Raw genomic sequence first — 17,813 nt, 5'->3', positions numbered from 1 at the left:
GGAGGCGTCCTCAAGCGAACAAGAGGCTAATAGTTTAAAACCATTTGGGACTTTTGGGTGATACAGAGGAATCAGTGTTCTCAGAGCTTACAGAAACCAACGTGATAAAAGCATGGTGAGTGTTCGATGTTTGGAGACGATTGTTTGTCTGACATAGGATAAGTCTTGAATTGCTAGAAAGCAAAGTATGCGTTCCATTGTGATCCTTCCAAGAAACCAACATATTTCACCCCTTTCATGACGATACGGGTAGAAAGTAAAAGATCAGCCAGACAGTTTTGCACTGATGCCCCTTATTTCCTGTGCCCCGTACCCGTTCTCGTTCGCCGTCGCACAACATTTGGAAGTGCCGGCGAGAAAGTGCAGAAGAAGCACACTTGGAAGAAAAGTCAATGGCGATCGTTTTGCGCATTCGGCGATTCGCTTGTTATGCAATGTCTCTGCAGTTTCCACTCGCGCAGGCGCTTCTGCGGGGGAACGTTTTGGACTAGGAAGAAGCGATCACCGCTCGTACCGGGTTATATCGAGACCTTTTAAATCGACGATTGTTCTGCTCGGTTCGATCGATCATCGAGCAATGATCTTCCGTGTGTAATCGATACCGTTGTGCCGTGAGTGATGTGGTGGCGATCGTTACCGGTCGTGCACCGTCTTAGTTGGCGGTGATATTTATGGCAGTATCGATCGTTGTGTTTTCCATCCCTTCCCGGAGCAATTCCAGCACATTTACGCCTGAAGTCGACGTTTGGTAATGATGATTATGTGACGGTTGATGCGAGTCTGACCCGTTTCGGCGGCTTTCAGACCAAGCGCATCCATCCATCTTGGGGCGCTTCTTAGACTTTAGATGCACGGCCACACTCGTTGTCTGCTGCTGGCGCTAGACCCGGTGAAAGGGAAAACTGTGACGCCCTGGTTGGGGCGGCCAATCGGGAGAAGGTGAAGCTAATGTGCGTGAATGACCGTTTTTGGTCCGGGTTTTGTACGTCTGGGAGAGACTTCTTTTTTTTTCGGGAAACGAATTTTCCCATTAGAAAACCGCAAGCGAAAGGCTTTACCCAACATCGCCACCGATCTCTCGTCACCTTCGTCTTTCCCGGTGTGAGCCGACACCCGATTTCTGCTTGTCTTGACCGAGTGCGTTATTTTATGGATCCATTCTTCGGTCATCCCAGTTTCGGATACTCACTGTGCGGGGGATGGTTGGGGAGATGCAATCGAAACCGTGCGCACGAGCGAACGTCTGCTTACAATTTGTATCATTGTTCTGTCGATTAGGCAGGCGTGATGATGGTTTAGGTCGACGGGCAATAAGAAAGTTACATAAATCAAACCTTAGATATTCGCATGAAGATATTCGTGTCGGAATGGGTGGCCAGAGTGAAGGTTTCTGGTGCAGCCCTCTAATCGGATGCATTTTATTCGACTGCATCGGTGTCTTTGCGGGAGTAGACAAGCGTCGCAGAGTAGTGATAGCTGAACAGAAGGTAGGAATCTAAGCGGTCACGGAGCGTAGAAATATGATCTAAAAATGTTACAATATTAATAAAGATATTAATCGATCGTGATCGTGCAGTGGAGCTATGCCAAATAACCTTGGTGTAGTGTGTAATCATGGCCGGGTTTCAATTCTAAGCCAAAGTTCATCCATTCATTAGCGAAAGATAATGAACAGCGCATCTCAATTTCGAGAGGGAACGCTATACCGTTTGCCCAAGAAAACCCCAGCTCCGAAGTAATTAAATCATGCTCACCATTAACATTGCGCTAGTTTTTTTGTTGTTGTTGATGCCGTTCTTGTGTGCGGCGGTAATGACATTATTAGTTTGAGCGACCACTACTGCTCGATCGGCGTTAGACAAGGCTAAAGATACACCGAACTCAGCATCTTGACCATCTTTTACAGCATCGCCGTCGTGAAGAAGAAAAAAAAATATATGGGAAACCCACCGCAAAACACCTCTCCACGATGACATGCTGTTCCGTTACGTTTTAATTTAGTTGGAGCGAGGAAATCGGCACCAAAATTGACCGACTTTGCAAAATCCTTCCCGACAAATGACAAACCCGCATGGGAAACCAAATTAGCGATGCGATCAGGCACGAGCAGAAATACGAAAAGGTCAAACTTTATCGCACAAAACGGGCGCTAAACTGTTACGGGATGCGATCGATGGGACGCCAGCCCAGGGCGTGACGTTCAACGAACGGGTTCGCCCGTCTTTTGCCGGGAAGTGTGTTTGCAATGTTTGCCTGGCGGATAATTTACTGTCGCGATTGCCGTACTTCAGCGTGATCGAGATTGATCAGCTAAATCCGGGCGCATACAAAACGCATCCTCCAATATAACCTTAAAGCGCAGCCGTGGGTCGCTTGGCAAGGGGCTATTCAAATATCCGGTGAAGCGGTGGCCGCCATATTATGTTGTTGTTATGGCCAATCTCCCGCATTACACAATAGCCCGGGGAAAGGAAGATCGCACAGTACGAGCAGTGGCGATCGTTCAGGTGTAGACGAAAAAAAAAAACAACAACAAATGGTAACCGTTTTAGAAACCTACTTTTCGTGTTCATCATGCGGTTTTTACTTTCGCGGATGAGCTTTTCGATGATGGCACAGTCGCTCCTCGATCAATGGCTGATGCTAATTCACATATCGGTCAATCGGGCACTCACTTGTGAGTCAGTGAGTCAGTCAGTCATCCAGCTGGTCTCGCTGGTCGCTTCGGTGGGCCAGTAATGGCGATGTCATTGACGTTTTCGTGAAGACTTCATGTAGGTGAACGAGGCCTCTGGTACTTCGGTTTGCTGGTCTATACCTTGGAGAGGGCATCACGCCGTCGTCTTCAATTTAAAATGCTGGTTGTCGATCACTACCGTTAAGATTCGGAAACCAGTGGCGTCAGATAGCAATGAATTAATTTAATTCGATTTACTACCTCCGCTGTCTACTGTCACCTGTATCACAGGATCCCGATCTTTACTGTTCGGACAAAGAGGACGGGATGGCTTTATGTCGCGAGCTCACGAAAGTTTATCCAGAAGATGGCCACTTGATGCTGGTGTCGAACGGGAACGGAGTGTGCGAGAGAGCTTGAGCTCGACAACAAGCTGACAAAAAACAAGCTTTCGCATAGGTGTCAGTGCTGAACGATTGTGCCGGTTTGTTTGGGTTTTGCATAATGCCCTGAACATACACACCGCACCGTGCACGGGACTGCCGGCGTTGAGTTTGGGATTGGATGAGCGATTGAAGATGCGTTGTTAATTGTGGTGAAAGGCAACAGCATGTTAAAATAAAACACGTTGGATTTGGTTTATTGGAGAAGATGCAATCTGCTGGCCACCGATGTACGTAGGCCGGCTCGATCGATCGGCTGCCCGAAGTGGGGATTGCACTCTTGCACAATGCGTCGCACAATGATTGTGATAAATCTAACCCGGTGTCACAAGCCAGGCTGTGTGGTGTGCGAAGCTGGTGGAGCGAGTTTTAACGAAACTCGGTTGATGGTTTGCTTTGCAACCTTTTCAACGTTGACTCTGTTCTATTTTCTAGATGTGGAAATTTCTCATACTTGCCGCCTGTCTGGTGACCAACGGCCTTGCCCGGCCGGACGTATCGCATCTGCTGAAAAAGACTGGTGACAAGCAGAAGCGTCAAAACTTCATCGGTACCACGGTGTCCGTCACTGGGAACGGTGCAGTTGTGACCGAAGTTCGATCGAGTGACGCAGCAAATGTTGAAGCCTTGATACCACAGATCAGTCTGCTCCCGCTGCAAGACAACCAACCGTCGCCGTTCAGACGGTTGGAGGAACGCTCCGGTTACGACTACCAAAAGCCAGACTTTCCGTTCGATGTCCATCCGGACTCGAATCTAGTCAGTCCGGTGTCTACTCAGGCTCCGGAGTACTTGCCTCCAGAGGATGGCGAAGAGTCGACGAACGTCGATAAAGTTGCACCGCCCAGTTATCCTTCAACAACATCCACCACAACAACGACGACCACCACCACCACAACGACACAAGCTCCAACCACCACTAGTACCACCCCTGCTCCATACACCAGTGGGGTTCCCACTACTCAGCAACAATTCGACAACAACGATGGCTACGGATACAAGAAGCCCGAGGTATTGCTTCCGTCAAACTTCAACGACGTGATCGGTGAAGCAAGCGACATTAATCAGCTCGCTACAACCACGGTATCCACGACAACAACAACCGCAAAGAATTCGCTTGAATATCTGCCACCGAAACCTCTCCCCGAGCTGGTAGTGCCGAAGCAACCGAGTACTCCCTCCACGACGCAGCAACCTCAAACCGAACCATCCACCTACCCGTCCAGTGTCAGCACCACGTTCCAAATCCCGACCGAAACACAACCCCCGTACCCAAAACTGCCGGAAGCGTCAGTGTATCCCGATGCATCGGCCACAGTCTCCACCGTTGTGACGCAACAGTCCGCAACCGAGATGCATTCCACCGCGGCTCCGGAGTACCTTCCGCCGGATAGTGACGCGAATGGCTTCCAGATCATCGTACGCAGTGGGTCTGATTCGGATGATAGTGATACTACCTCAACGACTGCAGGAAGCACAGCAAGCAGCACGACCGTAGTGTTCCAGCCCAACGAACCTACGACGACACTGCTTCCCGCACTTCCCGAAGCGGACAGTCTCGTACAGCAGGAACAAGGTGAACAGACGACGGAAGGACAGCAAACAACGACCACGGCGTCTAACGTACCCGGTAGTGTAACGCTTCGGATAGGCGAAACGGTAACTCCTTTGGATGATGCTTCGTCTGTGATTGCACTTATTAATCAAATGCAGGAAACAAATCAGGTCGCGAGTCAGGCCGATTATGTGCCGGAGCTAAGAATAAATGATGAACCATCCACGACGGTCGGTACGAGTGAGGCAACCACTACTCAGTCGACTACTGTTACAACCACCGTCACAACATCGCTCGCAACGACGGATCTACCTGCGGCGGAACAAACGGAACGTAGTGAACCGGAACAACCGGAGGTACGGTTCGGGGAGGAGGAAACTACTGGGCCTTCGCTGTTTGATCTGCTCACCCCAACGACGACTATTGCCGTGGTTACGCAGAACGATACGATCACCACGTACCGTCCGTCGACATCCGCCGAAACGACGACCTTGGTCGCAGAGTCCAGTGCCGATGAGACGGAGATCCAGTCCAGGATAGCTGATCCGAACGATGGCTACAACTACGAGGCACCGGACAACGGACTCACCGTACCGTCATCGGTGGTCCCTTCGCATACACTGCAAGCCGATGGCTATCATTATAAGGTTCCGTCCGTGCCGTTCCCGTAGGAGAGCGACGGGTGTGGCGCTGTGTGTGGATGAGGTAAACGGGAAGCAGGGAGGAAGGTCGTTTGTTAAACCGTACCGATTAGTAGAAGCAGCCGTAATAGTAGCAGTAGTAGTAGTAGTAGCAGTAGTAGTCGAAGTTGAAGTGCAAGATAGTAAGAGAACCCGATCTTGAGACATTTTCCTACGCCATAATGACGTTTTTTTCATAATTCGGATGGTTTATAACTTGCACCGAATCACTATGCAGACGTTTTCCAACCTTTTTTCCCGGTCCATTTTCCCTCGATTAGCGTGGCTATTTATTGCAATAGTGTGTATTAATAAAATCAAAATCCCCTTTTAATGAATATGTATTTCTCACGGCGTCGTTGCATGCGCGAACGTTTTTTTGTTGTCCTTTCGCAAGATTTCAAATTCCTTTCCTAAGTTTCCCGCAACGTCTGGAAAGTTCAGATTTGGGTGGGTGTTTGGGTTGCCAATTTTGTTTCGCTCTCTTTTTGCTGCGACAGAGGGTGCGTAAAGAAATGCGTTAGAGTTCTTTACGAACCTCTGTTTTGGGGCTTGATCGATGTGATTGACCGTGGGGCTTTTCGTTGGATTGCTGGTACCTCGGGGCAGTTGAAGTGTTTTGCTGCCCTGAATGTAAATATTGATTTAACTCCAACGGGTTTTTTTGCCTCATTCATTCGAGGCTTCCCTCGTAAGGAGGGACCATTGTTCAACGGCTGGCCGAATGCGAGATTTGCATTTGCCTGTCATTTGCAAACGGCTCGTCTTTTACGACTCCGTGTAATGATTTATCATCCGTACGCTGTACGGTTGATGCGTAAATGACCCATTTTATGCAGTATCGGCCAGCCAGTGACCACAGCCGATGGTTCAAGTTCTCCTTTTTTTTTTGAGACATTTACATGCAATATCTTAATAAGTCGTAAAACGATTACTTCAGTGCGTCTTCAGCGGGGGGGAACCTTCGCTGAACGCCAAGAGCGTAAACATTTGGCGGAGGGGTCTTATCAAAACACACTCCAAACATTCCTTACCCCCTTTTTGGGGAGGTTAAACGAGCTCCATTCATCGGGGCGGGTGGTTTACGTTTTGGTTGCAGTAATCGCGCAATACTTTGATCGTACCGCGACGGCATAGGCTGTGCAGCAATTGTGGTGCATTGTTGAAGCCCACGAGCATCGGCCCAATTAAGTCAAAACGCCATTTGCCATTGGGCGGAGGCAATATTATTTTCCATAACGAACGAATTCAAAGCACCACGTCGGGGATGATGGTGTGCAGCATCGTACCAGTACCGCCATCCAGACCCAGACCGCAACACAACACACTCTCACACTCGTCATCGCCAATCCCACCCCCCGTGCGCCTGCAAATGGAGGATCGACGTTCACGAAAAACCACGAAAAACGATTCGTTTTCCCTTTTCTATTTTGTTGCCGGTTCGGTCGGGTTCTCCAAATGCTCCAGACCAGCGTTGCAAAGCGCATTCCACAGCTACTCTCCCGTATCTCCCACGGCGCCAGATGCAACTCAGCCAGCGCACCCAAAAACCGATGAGAGATGAGGAAAAATGACCGATTTCCTCACCCGATTACTACCCATTCAAACGAAGGGAAATGAAATGTTTTGGGTTTGTGAGGCTTAGCGTTTAGCAGCGCGGTGGGGTAAGGTGCCTCACCCGGACCAAACCCACACCCGCACACGATCGTTATTTCCTAATTGCATTTAACCGAAATTTTAGTGCCCCGAGCTTGGATTTACCCCCGCGAAAAGGGGCTGCAGTGGAAGCGTTCGAGACAGAGAGAGGATCCGAAGAAGTTAGCAACATCGGCGTTAAGGCGTTTTCTGCAAACGAAGCTGAAGTCGGATTAGATTAGAAGAAGGCCACGGATCAGTATTGAGCTCATTACTACAAACACGCACCGTCTGTACACACGTACCTTGACAGAAACTTCAGACATCTTCGCCCAACTTCTCCTTTTGCTGGCATGGTGCGTGTTGGCTAATCGCAACCGCCTAGCCCAATTTAATTTATCTTAATCACCAACCAATCCAATCATTGTGCTTTCTGACCGGGTCTCAAATCCGGTTCACCGCACGCAACCTATCGCGCTGTTCCACACCGGGGGTCTCATTGTTTGCTTCGCACATCTGTGCATATACACGAGCTGTTCTCATGCAAACCCGGGGCAGAGTATAGCCCAAACTGTTGAAACCCACTAATGATCGTCTTCTAGGAACCATCTTTATAGCACACTGCTATAAAGTGTGCGATTTACTCGCTTTCAATTACGTTTACCCTGGAGGTGTTCCTGAAGATCCTGTCCTCCGCCGACGACGGCTAGCCAAACTACCGATCCACTACTTTACCGCTTGGTGGTCAGCGGGTACTGACAAGATGGTTTGGTGGTCGCATAAGGAGCAAACACCCTGAAGACCCGTGGAGCCCTTAAGCGAACGATGCTTTTTACGTAACGTAGTGCCGGTACCGCACGGCTGACAGCTTGAACCCTTCATAAATCGTTTACACCGCACGTTTTGCTCGCCAAAAAATTGAATCATCTTCACATCCATGCAGTACTTTGTGCGGCTCCCTCACCATCCTGACGATGAGCGTGAGGAGCATGCGCGGATAGTGGGGTGAAGTGTGCAATAGTCGATGATTATCACGCATCGTTTAGCAGGAGGAGGACATCTCCGCTGTATGCAGTTGTACCGTGTTGACATAATGCAGCCCACGTATCACATCCAAGTGTGTTCATTGATGAAGTTGTTTCAACCGGGCAATTTGCATCGCCCCGGTTCGTCCCGGTGTCGTTTTATGCGATCTTTCGACCTGTCGTGATCCTGTGTGTGGAGTCGACAAAGAATGGAACCCGATTGGACGATGATAAGCGAGCTGTCAGGCGGGTAGTAATTTGTGTCACTACCTCAAACTGGTACTGATGATTATACAATTAAGTCCACCCGATGATGTACGACGGTGTGGTGTGTGCGCACACGGTGTAGCATTCGAATGTAGATCCCGCTCCAGTATCAAGTGGCGCCATCTGTAGTATCATTTTCCTTCGCTTTTACTTCTTCACTTTCGCCCGTGCGTGTATGAGCGAGCTATTTCTCATTGTAAATGATATGTATGTAGCCTAAGCATGATTATTTAAATGTCAATAAACGAAAATTGTACGAATGAAGCTAGTGGAGTGTGGTTTTCGAAGGCCTTTTTTCTTCCCCTTGTCGATCGTGTACAGTATGGGACACGGGAGCCGGGAGCTGTTGTTTACATGATCGTGCACAAATTTCCCGTATTGCATCACAACCCGATTGCTGCCGTTGGCCATGTTACACGGTGAGGTGTTAAAGATTTTACTCCTTTCACAAAATTCGAGCTTAAAATCGGTGGATAGAGAGAGAGAGACATTATTTTGGAGGCACATTATGCTGCTCACAGTTTCCCAAGCAGGAAGTTGGCGTTGAGTTTTTCCCCGTGGGATCAAAACCATGTATGTCACCGCGAACCCTCACGGACCACGTTGAAGATGGCGATCTTGATCGGGGTGCTACTGGTGGTGCTATTGTTGCTTCGATTACCGGTGGGAGAAATATGGAAAATACCTCACGTTTGGATCGTTTTCGGAAGGGAAAGCCGTGGTGATTGGTAGCGCGAGCCGCCAACAGTTACCCGCCTGCTTAAGACCAATTATGAGCGTGAATGTAAAAGAGATTTGTATCGGGAATTATCTACCAATCGATAACGATTTATGGTCATTTTCGTGGCGACATGCGGGCTTTTGTAAGGATGTATGTGGGGCTAGTACACATACGAAGCAAGAACAATGTCTGTGAGGCACTCTCACTCTCATGTGGTACTGGAACAAACCGATTATCTTTGGGTTTTGGGTTGCATGGAGCTGCAGCTAATTCGTGTGGACGATTTTCTCTGCACTGTTCAAGTAGGTCATTCCGTTAACTCAATGTGGTCCACTTTCAGACCCACACAGCCCTTGTTAGGTCTGAACTACATTATGCACACGGCAATGGATGCAAAATTCGCGATCAATTGATTAGGAGCATCCTCTTCGTGAATAATTGGACGAGATGTTAAAAATCTTCAATCGCTGATCAGTGTGAGGTCTGCGGTTCCTTTCAGCTTTTCCCACCAGGCGGCCGAAGACACCCGACAGGCAATGGTGTACGCAATGTGCGGATGAGGCAATCACAATGGCAGATGATGAATCGGAATGCGTTGTTTCCAGATGCTGTGCGGCCCGCTGCTGAAGTGGATGGTATGATGGCTCTCGGTAGGACCGAATTAGCTGAAGGCCACACGATTGAGGGCGTTTGTGGAAGCTACCCGGGGTTAAAGGTTCACGTAATGAGCGACGTGTTGGTGGTGCGATTCCTGTCATCAGCGCCCGAACAAACCTAAACGTGGGCGATTGATTGGCGCTGTAATTGTAATGTTGTGCAAATGTCGATCTTTCTTGTGTTTTCATGTGCCGTGGGATAGGTCCATGGTGCTTTTTTTCGTGTGGTTGATAATTATAAAGGTTTTGATTTGTCATGCCCGGTCATGCGTTAGAAAATTCATCCGACGGGAGTTTTAGTATGCGCTGTTCCGTCCTTTGTCCACGGAACGTATAACACCTTGAATCGCAATCTTATCCTTTTCCACGATCTGCATCTTATCGAATCAGCTCCTAATCTTGTGTCGTTAAATTATCATTGCATTAAGGGAAGATGCAGCGTCCGAAGCGTCGGTCCGTTTCCTTTTCCACTAGTCCGAGGCCAACAACCCTCGATCTCACGATGCAAGACAAAATAATGGCCCACTGACCGATTTGGCGGTCAATGTCACAACGGTGGTTTGCATTCGTGAGTGATCCGAAAGAGAGTGGTCGCAGTCAAGCCGGGAGAAATCAAGCCGTGACTACACGTGCTGTGGAGCAGACGAAAAGTGTGGAATAAATAGCAGTGAGATATTGGAAATCGAAATGAAATATTTTTGCATGTTGTAATTGTTTTCTAGTTTTTAGAAATATTTGAGAAGATAAATCGCACCGTTTGTATTTAGGGATTTTAATATACAAAAGAGGGGCAATAGCCAGGGAACATACTGTCATTAAAAAAATCTTCAAAAGAGCGAAATATTAATGCATAATACCAAGATCCTCCCAATGCGGATTAATGATGTCTCCAAAGACTCTCTGATGAGAGAGGTTTTGGTGGGAGCCTAAGATCTTCGCGTGGCTTTAATCGTCAAGCACTGTAGCCATGAGCATTGTATTTCTTTTGCGGATTGCATACTTTTAGGCGTATTGAAGATTTACATTTTTATATCTTCAAAAACAGTTACAAGCATCGTAATTTATAGTACACAACGTAGTTCCAAGAGAAACAGAAAGCAAAACAATTAAAAGGTTATAATTTTATATATTTGTTTCCAGTTGTGCTCACTTAGTTGCTAACGATTACAATCTGTGTCAGCGTGTGCTCGCTCCAATTGACCACAATCTACCAATACTGCTCAAACAGTGTGTTCTACCGTAACGAATGTAATACCGACATGATAACGAACAACACAAAACAATAATTTAACCAACAATACCGCAACAAAGCACACACACACACACACAGACCAACTCGATCACAGCGACATGCAAATGTTGGCCGTTGAAGTAAAATTCCCTAACCTTACATCGTGTAGCGTAGGAATGCGGATAACGAAACTAAGGAAAACAAACCGTCAAGAAGCAACTGCTCATCCGTTCGTAAGATAGGATGCGAAGAACATATTTAAGAAATAACGCGACCCGTTCGTGCTTGCCCAACGGAACCGTACCAACCCCGGGGAGGGGGAGGGAGCTGAGGAACATTTGGACCAGCATAAACCGTCGACTGTTTTGGTAACTGTATTCCACCTTCCCGGCGTAGCGAGTGTCACTGTTCGTGTCGCCGCTCGGTTGCTTAAAAGTAAGTGAGGGTTGACCGTTGTTCGATCGGCCTTATTATGGAGGGGAATTGGGGAACCGTGCCCTAGATGGAACACACACATACCTTCGAACAAACATTTACTAAGTTTACTAATCTATCAAAGCGCCCAACTATATCGCCCAACGGAGTTTACCCCTAGAGAGTTCTGAAATCTTAATCCACTTCCAGCTTACGGAAGCTTCCGATGACACCACTCGCGATGTCTGCATCCGTGCTGTCAGCCCACGGGATCGTGCTCTTGTTGATCTCGATCTCCATTTCGTCCAGCGCTAGCACGACATCACGGCGCTCCTTGAGCTGTTTCTTGAACAGAGCGATACACTCCGCCTCCGGTACGGTGCCACCGTACTCCTTCGGAAGCAGCTTCGGATTGATCTTGGTCTTCAGCTCATCCCAGCCCCGGTGCACGAAGACGCGGTTGCGCAGCTTCTCGCTCAACACCGACAGTATGAACTCTGACAGCTTGTTCGCGAACGAGGGCAGGTTAACGAAGTGATTCTCCTTCTGGCGCATCGGCAGCGAGTTCTGCACACAGTGCGCCAGATTGCGGATGTCCGTAAACGACCAAATGCCCAGAAATCCAATGTTCAGCTCCGAGTCGTCCGTCACGTGAATGTATCCCGAGATCTGTGATTCCTCCTCGTCCTGCAACGCCTCCAGCACCATCGAGTGGATCTTGATCAGCTGCGCGGAGGTGAACCGACTCGTGTCGAACTTTCCAGCATTGGAGAAGATGATCTTACGGCCATGCTCATCACGCTCGGGCAACGAATACAGATACCCACTGTCAATGATCGCTTCCAGGTCCGGGTCGTTAATGTCCAGCTGGAAGAACCAGTTCGGGTACACCTGCCTGATCGTGAGGTACTTCTCCAGCATCTCCGTTGCGGCCGGAATGGAGAACTTCTTCGTGCGCAGGAACCGCAACAGAAATGGTGCATCCGTGCGGCACTTCCGGATAAGCGGATGTTTGGCGATCCATTCGCGGAACTGCTTCAGTGCATTGTCTCGCATGTCGTCATCTTCGCGCAGCTCGTCCTGTGCCATAATTTTGAACTTGTCCGAAAGGTTGAACGTATAGGGCGCATAGCTTTCGGGGGCTTTGTTGAGGTCGATTTTGTCGGTCACTGTAAGTAAAGAGCGAAAGAGGGTAGGATAGAAATAAGTTTGTTGTGCTAAAGTTATGCGAAATTGGCTGCGCAATTAGTGTGTCTTCGTGCAACCTTGAAATGAAGTATGCTAAGACGCCCAAAACTTTCTCCCATATTCATCTAATGGTTTTCCTTCCCTTGTTTAGTGGCGCGGGTTGACATCGCTATTTGCCACCCCATTTAAAGCATTCAAATCAATCGATTGTGTTTACTAGCTGTCGTTTATGGTCAGGGTGAGGTTCATAATCGCATGACAGCGCTAATTATAGCATCAACAAACCCACGTAATGTTCGGAGTGTGTGTGTGTGTGGGTTTGTATCCTTTATAGGACATGGTATGTAATTTTCCATTGGTAGACGAGACAAAACTGAACGAAGCTACTCTGTTTCTCTGTCACACATAGCTTTTCGACATGTGTCTGGCGGCTATGCAACCTTCGAATGTACAGAAAATACTGCCACTACTACCCAAAAGGTCACCACTTCCTTCTTTGATGCAACAATCATACGCAGCCGAGAGCATCTGTAGAGCTGGCAGGTTTTTGCATTTTTCGGTCATGGCAAGCTTGACTAACTGGTCCACTTACACCATTCGCTGTGAACCCTACAAATGTGGCAGAACCTCCTCTGGGTGAGATGACGGTGAGCCGGGGCCGGTGAGTAACAAATTGACACACATCACCGTTGTTACGTCAATAATCGGCCCGTGCCTGTGAGCCCGATAGCAAATCCGAACCGGTTGCACTGGTAGGGAAAGTACGCGTGCATGTGTGCGACTGTGACAGATAACATCCATTCACCGCAGCTCTTGAGCGGCGATTCCCGAGTGTTGGGTGAGGTTATGTGAGGCTGACAGAAATTGAAACTTTCTTTTTTAAGGCCACTGTTTTGGGGGATACAATTGTGGTTGTGCACAAGGCTATGCAGTTGTGTGGTGGTTTGTACTGTGGGACCCTTTTTTGGGAGTAAGCCATGACTAACGCGGACACACATACACACGCCAATAGTGCGGCACAGTGGGAAGTTGCACAATTCGACGAGAAGGTCGAACAGAAATAAGCAAAACATTAGCACGATGACACGATGAGGTTTCTAGCGCACATTGATTACGGCACCAAATGTCATCAGTTTTGAAAGGAGTGTTTTTTTATATTTAAATATACAAAAAGAAAGGTGAGGGGTGCTGGAGGTAATTGGAAAATTGTTTCTGCATGAGGTACCACACATCAAATCACCCCTTTCAGCTTTATCCGCTTCAGTCACCCAGAAAGTGAGTTTGATAAAAATCGCACTAATGACGTCGTCCGTTCCGATAGAAATGCATGGACCGGGGTTCATGCTTACGTAAAACAATTAACATTTCATGTACTTCCTATCGCTAGCTTTTCTGGCTAATGATCCTCGGCGTACCGGAATCGGAATAAAAATCGTGCGTTGTGTGTGCGCGATAATTAAAGCAATACTGGAAAGTTTTGCTGTGTACGCGCAACACCAAGTAAGAAATGTAGCAAAAAGTCCGAAAAAACAGCACCAACACCATTATCACCGAGGAACAATAGCTCCGTTACATGGTAATGTAATAAAGGCTCACCCGGGCCCAGCAACAACCATTTCGTTGTCCACGAGCCAAACATGGCCCTTCGAATGGGAAGGAAGTGTGTACGTTGTCTTGCGACGTGCTTAACATTTCATGCTGTGGACGACTGGCGGAGAAGTTGCGAGTTCCTGCCGTGACTAACGGTGACACGTGATCGCTGTTTTAACAACGGTACGCATTTTAAGTCACTGGTGCTAGAGAAAGGAAGGTATTGTTATTTTCATTAAGTTTTAAGCAATTAGCAAGCTTTCCTGTCATACGAGAGGAATTACACGTGGGCCGTGGAGTTGGCAACGTCTGCGAATTGTTGTTTCCTCTTGCTAGCAGGATTTCCGGACTGGATTGAATTTCCCGAAACGTAAAATCCATTTTGGACCGGAGTTGGGAACAACAAGTTCAACAAACTTTCGATCGGAACTAACCTACATTCGGAGTTCGCCGCGAGTACGCTCCGAAAGGTACGAGTTCTTGAAAGTGAGATCGCTTCCCGGTGAAACGTTCCAGCTGTTGCTGTGTACGAATGCCTCCAAGGGTCAATGTGCACTTCGCGATGCAGTGTACCGTTGCACTTCCTTCCCATGCGTTCAGGACCGGTTTTTAGAGCAAAAGAAAATTCAGCTCCACGAAACATATTCGGAAGACTGAAAGTGCAAGCAACAAATGTCACCGTGCATTGGGAAACTTCCTTTTATCCTGTCGTTTTTTTTGTCAAAAAATAAACCGATCTTCTACACTGCCCGGGTTCGCCTTTGTTCACCTCGATCTCGCAACGAAAAGAGAAAGTTTTCATCACGATCCCTTTTTTCAGTTTCGTTTGCCCCACGCGCCTTTCGCCACAGCTTCTTCTTCCCACGTGGGGCTTTTTTTCTATTTTTGTTTCTTCAAACTGCAAAGAGAAGACGAGGCAGCGTCTTTTTTCGGGACGGTTTTTGTTCGAACCCGTTTCTATTAGACAAAGGTGTTGGTGAGCTTTCCGTACCGATACAGCACACCATTTCTTTGGAGCCGAGGTTACGATTTGGGTGTTTCGGGTTTTGCTTCTCACAGTGCAAAATAGGCCAAGCAGTCAACAAAAAAAGGCTTACAGTTATGATATGATGAGTGCAGTTTTTCTGCTCCATTAAATGAAATTTAAATTTTTCCACCACAGCGGCTTAAAGCGGAGATATCATCGCTTGTTATTTGTTATAGTTTTCCTTGTGGAACGAATTGAAGCAGGGAAAACAGGGGTGGAATAATTGCTCGAAATATTTGGGGCATGAGATGAATGTTCAGCATAGCTTTTATCTTCTTTCGATTGTTCTTTGATACTTTGTAGTCTTATTGTAATGATCGATATATTATCCCGGCGAGGCTATTTGGTGGGAGCAATTTAAAATTGTGTATTATGAGTAGGAGATGGAAAAAGTATCATTTTAATTACTTAAAAGTGACGACTAAACCTATACAATGGGGTTTTTTTTGGGGCAAGTTCGTTTCCAAAACCACTCCACCAGCTCGATCAACCAGCCGTGTAAAATCATGATAACATTTTTCGCCCTTGTCGGACCACGACCTCGACATTCGAAGGCAAACGCTCGAAACGATCGCGTTTTTTATTACGTAAAATCCACCATTCCTCGGTTGACCATTTGTCGTGTTTTTTCTTCTCTTATCCGGTTTAAAATAGGCAAACGATGCTACAAAGGTGCGACAATCAGTCAACGCGATCGGTCGAGTGTTTGGCATCGAGAAGGAAATACTTGAGCGTAGTCCACCACACCCAATATTCCGGACACACGATGCGAAAGAAACCCACTACCGAGCGTGTAACGTTCAATGTCTAGGTGACTCTTCCCGGGGTCCCTTTACAGCCCGTGTCAGTTTCACTCGAAAGGGTTTCGTTCACACCTCTTGCAAGCTTTGTGTGTGTTTGCATAAGCATGAAGGTTTATTTGACGATACTTCCTAATCGGTTTTATTTTGCGCAGAGCGTTTGGAATTGGGAACTGTACGCGTACGAACGTTTAACCGGAGACCGTCAGAATGGACCAACAGAGCAGAATGTAAAATCTGGTTTCGATCGATCCAGTCTTGTGACGCTGTTGTTGCCAATAATTTGACGTCACCGTCATTTAACCCCCAGGATACTCGTTCGCCTACTGGAAACTCACTTTTGTGCGTCAGTTCTGCTGCTAATCCGTGTAATTAGCTCTAAAATAATCCTTTTTGTCGTCTTCTTCTGCGGCTTGGGTCGAGGATACGTGCTTGTGCTGTAGTTGTCTGATGTTTCAATCACAATGCAAAGTGTCAAAGGCTATAGATCGCTTCGTTTGGGCCTTATTTTAGGAGAAATTTAATCACCACACCGAAAACACACTCACAACGCACACTACTCAAAGGGAAAAACGTGAACCGGTTGACGTGGAGATCGGAATCGGACGGGGGGAAAAACAGATCGGAGGACTGTTTGCGGAATGTGTCTCAAAAAAGGGGATGCCCGGGTTTGGGGGATTTAGTTTTTTTAGTGACGGACGGTGCTGAAACACACTTCCGAATTCCGAGACGGATCAAAGCAGACTGTGCTGGTTGTAGCGCCAGATACTGGTTGGACACCTGGAGCCGGTCATAACCACGGCACTGCTCCACCGTTAAGCGGCGAACCGTGGTTGAAGAAAGGCGATAGCATGAGAGAGACCGAAAAAGAGAGTGAGTTGATGGCAAACGGAGAGATGGAACGTGTCCGATTAAGACACCAACACAGCGCCAGAGCTGATCGTTGGAAAAGGGGGTCTACGCATACATAAGTAACCATAGGCAACCGCACTCCAGCGTGAGGTTGAAGTACAGGCGAGAAACTTTCGCTACGCGGATTGTCATGCGTAGGTTTGAGCTGAACGGTATGGACACGTGTTCTTGTGATAAAAAAGAATCAATTAGTTTTATTATACTTTATTTTGGAAATAAATATTTTATCTCTCAAACAGGAGTTTCGCGCTTGTACCATCGTAGAAGTCTTTCGTTCGCGCCCACAGAACCAAGCACAGTTGTAAAAGCTATTTTTAATTGGTAACAATTTTTACCGATAATTACGCTGAAATAAAAAATGGATGCATCAGCAAAATGGTTCCACTTGCGCGCATTTGAGTCGGTTGAACGATCCGAAATAAAAAAAAATAACAATCAATAATTGCAATTCATTTGGAAAGCAAAACTAAACATTGCTTAGAGTGCAACAAGAGCTAGCGAAGAAGGAACTAAATTATAACCTTATCGTTTTGGACTGAACCTAATGAAATATAGATCCAAGCTCTTTCCAAGCTCAGCGGTACAGCGCGAGCAGAGTGCATTTTCTTTTCGTCGTTTGTGATGGTTCGTTACGGTATTATTTTTCCGGCACTCTCTTTTGGTTTGCTCGTTCGCAAACGGGGCAAGCGAAAGTACTGGCAAGATCATGGTAAAGGTTAAGGACCTTCACCTAAATTGGGAGCACGAGGAAGTTGTGCGTTTGGTGCGAAGCATTTTGCCAGGGGCTGGTGCAGATCGAATCTCCCTTTTCCATTCGGCGAGCTAAGAAACAGTAGCGAAGAGATCGTTTTCCGCCAACGATCGACCTAAGGGAAAAGTCTTCACGAGCGATGAGCTTTGGGGAAACCGGTCCCACATCGCAACAGCCAGTGCGTTCGGCCTGCACGCAACCCGATTGGGTCGTTGAACGTGCGAAAGTTGCGTCGTTGTTT

General features: G+C 47.5%; 2 protein-coding genes across 2 annotated transcripts; one reads left to right on the top strand and one right to left on the bottom strand.

Moving 5' to 3' along the window:
- Positions 1–3,555: 3,555 nt before the first annotated feature.
- LOC128714821 (mucin-5AC-like) lies at positions 3,556–5,346 on the top strand. Its single transcript, XM_053809700.1, has one exon. The coding sequence runs from the start codon at positions 3,556–3,558 to the stop codon at positions 5,344–5,346; it is 1,791 nt and encodes a 596-aa protein (XP_053665675.1).
- A 6,153-nt stretch (positions 5,347–11,499) lies between these two features.
- Positions 11,500–14,463, bottom strand: LOC128713225 (clavesin-1-like). Its single transcript, XM_053808086.1, has 2 exons — positions 14,367–14,463; positions 11,500–12,473 (listed from the first exon to the last, which is right to left on the bottom strand). The coding sequence occupies exons 1-2, from the start codon at positions 14,461–14,463 to the stop codon at positions 11,500–11,502; spliced, it is 1,071 nt and encodes a 356-aa protein (XP_053664061.1).
- Between the last annotated feature and the right edge of the window lie 3,350 nt (positions 14,464–17,813).

This window comes from Anopheles marshallii, chromosome 3 (genome assembly GCF_943734725.1).
Source record: "Anopheles marshallii chromosome 3, idAnoMarsDA_429_01, whole genome shotgun sequence".
In the NCBI taxonomy this organism is placed as follows: Eukaryota; Metazoa; Arthropoda; class Insecta; order Diptera; family Culicidae; genus Anopheles; species Anopheles marshallii.
Note: the sequence above shows the minus strand (reverse complement) of the source record. Positions and strands in the feature narration are given on the sequence as shown.

Excerpts from the sequence above, each read along its gene's own strand:
- LOC128714821 (XM_053809700.1), top strand. The coding sequence starts at position 3,556 with ATGTGGAAATTTCTCATACTTGCCGCCTGTCTGGTGACCAACGGCCTT.
- LOC128713225 (XM_053808086.1), bottom strand. The coding sequence starts at position 14,463 with ATGGATTTTACGTTTCGGGAAATTCAATCCAGTCCGGAAATCCTGCTA. Across the intron at positions 12,474-14,366 it reads GCCAACTCCACGGCCCACGT|TGACCGACAAAATCGACCTC; the intron begins GTAATTCCTCTC and ends CTTTACTTACAG.